Below are 5,665 nucleotides of genomic sequence, written 5' to 3'. Positions count from 1 at the left end.
GGATCCAGGGGTCCCATTGGCTGTGCGTCTCGAGGGGTACGCGATTGGCCCGTACTTTCAGCGAAGAAGGCACGCGGCTAGGGTGCATGGCCCAAGAGGCGGGCGGGGCGGGGCAGGGCGGGTGCGGGCAGGGACCGAGAGGAGGGGTGCGCGCTGTGGTGTCGGGTGTTTTGTTTGGCTTTTTTTTTTTTTTTTTCCGCGAAAGAAGTTTGCTTTGGCCACGCCTCAAGGCGGCCGCCTCCTCCTGCCCCCTCCCCCGCCCCTCGGCGCACACCTCTTGGTGCAGATTGCAAAGCGCCTTCCGTTGAGAGAGCTGCAGATTTTGTAAGAGCCAGGCTCGCCCACCTTGTAGAAGGAGCACCTTGAGTCTTCTTACACCCTCGGTTGCAAAGAGCTGGCCGCCTGATTTGATCACCCCTCACCCAAACTGCATGATCTCCTGGGACCCTCTAGAGTTGCACGTTTCTGCACCGAGGACTGCAAATCCCCGTCGCTCCTAGGATTTGCACCGTTTTGGATACTGGAATCTTGCAAGCTACATTCGCCCGCGCCCTGGGCAGACACTGGCTGGAACCGCAGGAGTGTATTGCTGACTGGCAGGCCAGCTCTTTGCCTCTCCATGAGCCCGTGAGCCTGCGGGCAGGTGCCCGGCGATGGCGCGGCCCGTGAGTGACCGGACCCCGGCCCCCCTACTGCTGGGTGGCCAAGCGGGAGCCCCCCCTGGCGGGGGAGCGCTGCTGGGGCTGCGGAGCCTTCTGCAGGGGACCAGCAAGCCCAAAGAACCAACCAGCTGTGAGTTCTAACCCCAACCTCGCCCAACTCAGATACCCTACTCCCTTAGGGACTGAAGTGCTAGGGGAGGGGGGCGTCTACAGCTACCTGCTGTGTGCCGAGAGTCCATCCTCCCAACCTTCATCTACGCATTTACTAAGGTATTTAGGCCCCCAGATCTCTCAGCACCCAGGACCCAAAAGTACCAGTTCTCAAGCCCATCCACGCCGAGGACCCAGGAGTCCAGGTCCCCATTGTCCTCCTCCCAGACGGCCCAAAACTCTAGGCCCCTTTTGGTTCCCAGAGTCTGGACCCCTGGGGTCCAGGGAGGAGGGAAGGGGTGTGTCGGATGCTCACACGGTAGTGACACGGGCTTGGGCGGGGCCTCCTGGGGTCACATGGAGTCTAGGGATGAGGAATGTGCCCCAGGAATAGAGCCCCTTCCTGCCCCTTACAGAGTGTGGGGGTGGGGAGAAGGGGGTACAGTGCGCAGGGAGTATGTGTGTGGGGTAGGTTGCAGAGGAATCACAGAGCTGTCATTTTTTTCTCTCACCTGCCCAACCCTCCACCTCTGAACTTTCATTCCCCTTCTATGTCTCTGACCCTTACCGGGTCTCTGTCCCTATCTCTCCCTACATTTCTGACCTCCCCTCTCTCTGGGTCCCTGTCCGCCCCTCCTTCTGAGTTTCTATCCCTGTCTCGGTCTCTGCCGCCCCCCTCTATCTTTTCTCTATGGGTCTCTCCCTGAGTCTCTGTCCCCTCCTCTCTCTGGGTCCTTGCCCTCCCTCTCTGATCCTCCTCCCCTCGTCTGTCCCCTCTTTCTCTGGATCTCCGCCGTGTGGGTCTCTGTTTCCCCTTTCCTCGTGTCTCTCTGACTCGGGGTCTCTTCTCCATCTCTGTCTTTTTCTCCTTCCCCACCCTGCCCGGCCTTTCCTTGGCCCCTAGGTCTCCTAAAGGAAAAGGAGCGCAAGGCGGCTCTGCCGGCAGCCACTGTCCCCGGGCCCGGCCTGGAGACGACGGGTTCGGCGGATGCCCCATCTGGGGCGGTGGTAGGCGGCGGGTCCCCGCGGGGGCGCCCGGCGGGCGCGCCTGGCCCCAGTCTGCTGGCGCCGCTGCTGTGGGAGCGGACACTGCCGTTCGGCGACGTGGAGTACGTGGACCTGGACGCCTTCCTGCTGGAGCACGGGCTCCCGCCCAGTCCACCGCCCCCCGGCGGCCCGTCACCGACGCCCTCGCCCGTGCGCACGCCGGCACCTTCTCCGGGTCCCGGCTCCTGCGGCTCGGCTTCCCCTCGCTCCTCGCCGGGGCACGCCCCCGCCCGAGCTGCCCTCGGGGCCGCCGGCGGCCAACGCGCAGGTGCGGCGGCGGGAGCCGGGCTGGGCCTTAGGTGGGCGGGGCTTAGACTACAAAGGGCGGGGCTGTGCGACACTGGGGGCCGGTTGGTGGGACTGGGGCTGCACGCCTGAATTCTGGACCCCCTAGTTGAGAGATGTCGGGAGAGGAGATTGGAATTATGTCCCCTAATGGATCAAGGACTGGGTCTCCAGGATCCATAGGAAAGGAGAGACTTGGGACCCCAAATTCCAGGAAGACAATCCAGTGGGGAGGTAGTGTGGACTTTTCTGTGGGACATGGGGACTCGTGGAGCTGGGCCTTGGGAGCCCAGAACACCGGAGTTATTTACTGGGGAGTGGACTGCGCCTCATATTTTGGGCCTGGAATTGGTGGAACTGGGGTAGGACCGGAACTACTAGATCCTCTACAGGGGAGAAGGGGAGGGCTGGGCACAGACTTATGTTTTTCCACACATAAGTGACTGTCAGCCCTGGTTCTTGGGTTCCCCACTGGAGAAAGGCTAGGGACCCGGGTCCTGGCGTCCACTAGAGGGGAGAAGGTCGAGGATCTTTCCTTCTAGGTCTTGCATTGGGGCGAGGGCTGAGCTTCCTACATTCCTGAGAGAGGAGGGTCCTGGGATCCCAGAATCGAGTGTACCCCAGTGGCAAGGGGATTGGGACCCTGGGGAGAAAATCGAGGGGACCGGTTCTTCTGTGTTCCCCAGAGAGCAGGGGGGACTGGATCCTTGGAGATTGAGAGGTTCGAGCTGAGAGACCCGAGGGAGCAAGAGGAAAGGTGTGCTCCCTCGGGCACCTTGGGGTCTCCAGGGTCGGGCTGCAGGTCGGGGATTCCTGGACACACCTACCACTAGTCCGACCTCCGGGCAGAACCAGGGCCCTCCCCTTCCCAGCAGCACATTCCCGCGCCACGTGAGTCCTCTTATAACCTCCGTGCTTCGCGCACGCGCGGTCACGCGGGAGGGGGCGGGGCCTGGGGAACGTGAGAGAGCGCGGGTGGGGGGCGACGGGGGGGCGGGGCGGGAAAGCAGGCGCCGGCACGTGACTTGGCTCTGAACCTGTGTCCTCAGCTGGCCCCGGCTTGCTAGCTCTTAAAGGCACAGACCGACTGTCCCTTCTTTTCAACCAACCTCCTGGAACCTGAGAGCTGTTTCCGCTTCTCTTCCCTAACTCTTGAGAACTAATGGTTCTTAAGAGGCTAACTTAAGGTCTTTTCAGTGCATAAGATTCCTTTTCCCTGAACAGCCTGGAGTCTAGGCTTTGATTAGGGATTCCATAAGAAGGATTCCGGGTAGACTATGGGACAGAAGCTAACACTGTGACTCTGAGGCCCTGAGGTTTTAGAAGCAATAGTCCAGACTCAAGTGTAACTTAAGGCAAGTCACATAATGATTGGGCCTCAGTTTCTCTGTTTGTAAAAGTGGAGTTGGTTCAATGATTTCTAAGCATCTTTGTGATTTAGGAAACCTTCATATTTTATATTAGGGAGGTTGATCCCTGGGAAACTTTATGTTAGACCCTTGCCTTCCTTGTGGTGGTTGATACCTGAGCAGGGGTAACCTCTGGGAACCTCCTCCCCCAAATAAATATACACTCAGCTGATACATTTTATTTCCCCAAGGTCTGACCTCTCGGGACACACCCAGCCCTGTGGACCCAGATACTGTGGAGGTGCTGATGACCTTTGAACCTGACCCTGCTGATTTAGCCCTGTCAAGCATTCCGGGCCACGAGACCTTTGACCCTCGGAGACATCGCTTCTCAGAGGAGGAACTTAAGCCTCAGCCCATCATGAAGAAGGCGAGGAAAATCCAGGTGCCAGAGGAGCAGAAGGTGAGGGCTACTGGATATAGGGCAAAGGCTTGGCCGACACAGGCCCCACAGCCAGAGATGGCTCCTTCCTCACACTCAGGTTTGGGTTCTCACTAGGATTAGCTCTCATGTTCACCTACAGCCAAGGATCAGCCCTCCTTGGCTATGGGGTGCTAGGGGGCAAAGTTTTGGGCTTGATTTATGAAGATGGTATCACTGTGGGACGCATACTCAAACAGCCCTGCTGGACCCGGTTGTACAGACTTGAAGTTTCTCCTATCAGCTGGACCCAAAACCCTCAGTCTGCCTGGCAGGCTTCAGGTTCTGCTGGGCTCAGTTGCTATGAACAGCATTTCTTCGCAAAGGGATGTCAGTCTGTCTACTTAGCAGCTACAGGCTGGGGCTGGTCCTTTGATCTCTGATTTAGGGCATCCTTTTGGGCGATTGCATCTGTGTAGGAGGCAGACTTTGCTAGCCCTCAAGGCCTCATTTCCTGGGTCTGGACTGCCTCATTGGCAAGAGGCCTGAGGTTCCCATTAGCAGTCAGTGCCACATTCTAATTTGGGGTGATTTGGGAGGGCCTCTATTCAAGGCCAGTGGGTCAGACACCAGCTGCAGTCGTTGGGACTACTTAGACCTTACTTTTGTTTGCTGAGAAGGGTTGAGGTTGCCTTGGCAACCAGGTGACTTTTATGGAACATCACCCGTCACTGGGGAGGCTAGGCTTTCCTTAGCAACCAGGATCTGGAAAGGTAATGTATAGGGCAGTGCTTTTCACTGGGAGCTCTTGTCACCCTCAAGGCCCTGTTGCCAGGGAAAAAGCATCCTTAACTACTAGGAGCTAACTAGGTTTTTTGTCAAGTGAGGAGGGTGGAGTCTGCTTTGAAGAATGGAAACTTAAAGCCCAGTTGCTTGGGGTGGGAGGCTATCTCATGCCTTGGCTGTGGCTAGGGTCCTGCTCTTCTTAGCAACCAGGGTCCTAGAAGGGCAGACCCCTGGGTACCCATCCCAGGGGAAACCTGGTATCCTTTAGGCCCCACTGCTGGGTAAGAGGCAGCCCTGGAGGTCTTTTAGATCTACTTTGGTCCTTGAAGGCAGAAGCAAAGCTGCTCCTCCCTTCTCTCACTGTGGCTGGGACCCCTCTGTACCTCACTGCTTTCCCACTTCCGCACCCCCAGGACGAGAAGTATTGGAGTCGGCGGTACAAGAATAACGAGGCAGCAAAGCGGTCCCGCGACGCTCGGAGGCTTAAGGAGAACCAGATATCGGTGCGGGCGGCCTTCCTGGAGAAGGAGAACGCCCTGCTGCGGCAGGAGGTGGTGGCTGTGCGCCAGGAGCTGTCCCACTACCGTGCTGTGCTGTCTCGCTACCAGGCCCAGCACGGAGCCCTGTGAGGCTGCACCCCTACCCTTACCTGGCGCTGTCTTACGCCTTGCTCAGACTTGCGCCCTGACGCTCTCTTCCCTCCCTGCCCTGTGGCCCACGGGCTGGCCAGCTGGGTGTCCCAGGGACGTGATGATGCAGATAAATACATTTATATTTTTAAGAAAATGCGAGCCTCCCCCCTCCCTCGCGGGGGCGGGGAGGGTCCTCTGTGTGTGCCCCAGGCACGTCGGGGACCCCATCCTCCCACCGCCTCCGTTAACACGATCCTGAATAAATCTTGAGAATCCCAGAGCCAGCTGTCGTGGGGGAGGAGGCAGCTCCCTGGCCCCATTTCAAGGCCAGCG

General features: G+C 58.7%; 1 protein-coding gene across 1 annotated transcript; it reads left to right on the top strand.

Moving 5' to 3' along the window:
• The first annotated feature begins 89 nt into the window (after positions 1-89).
• DBP (D-box binding PAR bZIP transcription factor) lies at positions 90-5,612 on the top strand. The gene is made up of 4 exons (XM_019658276.1): positions 90-792; positions 1,717-2,127; positions 3,745-3,956; positions 5,114-5,612. Exons 1-4 carry the CDS (start codon positions 654-656, stop codon positions 5,327-5,329), a joined length of 978 nt encoding a protein of 325 aa, XP_019513821.1. The 5' UTR covers positions 90-653; the 3' UTR covers positions 5,330-5,612.
• Positions 5,613-5,665: the final 53 nt, after the last annotated feature.

Source organism: Hipposideros armiger, unplaced genomic scaffold (assembly GCF_001890085.2).
Source record: "Hipposideros armiger isolate ML-2016 unplaced genomic scaffold, ASM189008v1 scaffold_283, whole genome shotgun sequence".
NCBI lineage: Eukaryota > Metazoa > Chordata > Mammalia > Chiroptera > Hipposideridae > Hipposideros > Hipposideros armiger.
The sequence above is the reverse complement of the archived record's forward strand: the minus strand, read 5'-3'. Positions and strand labels throughout refer to the sequence as shown.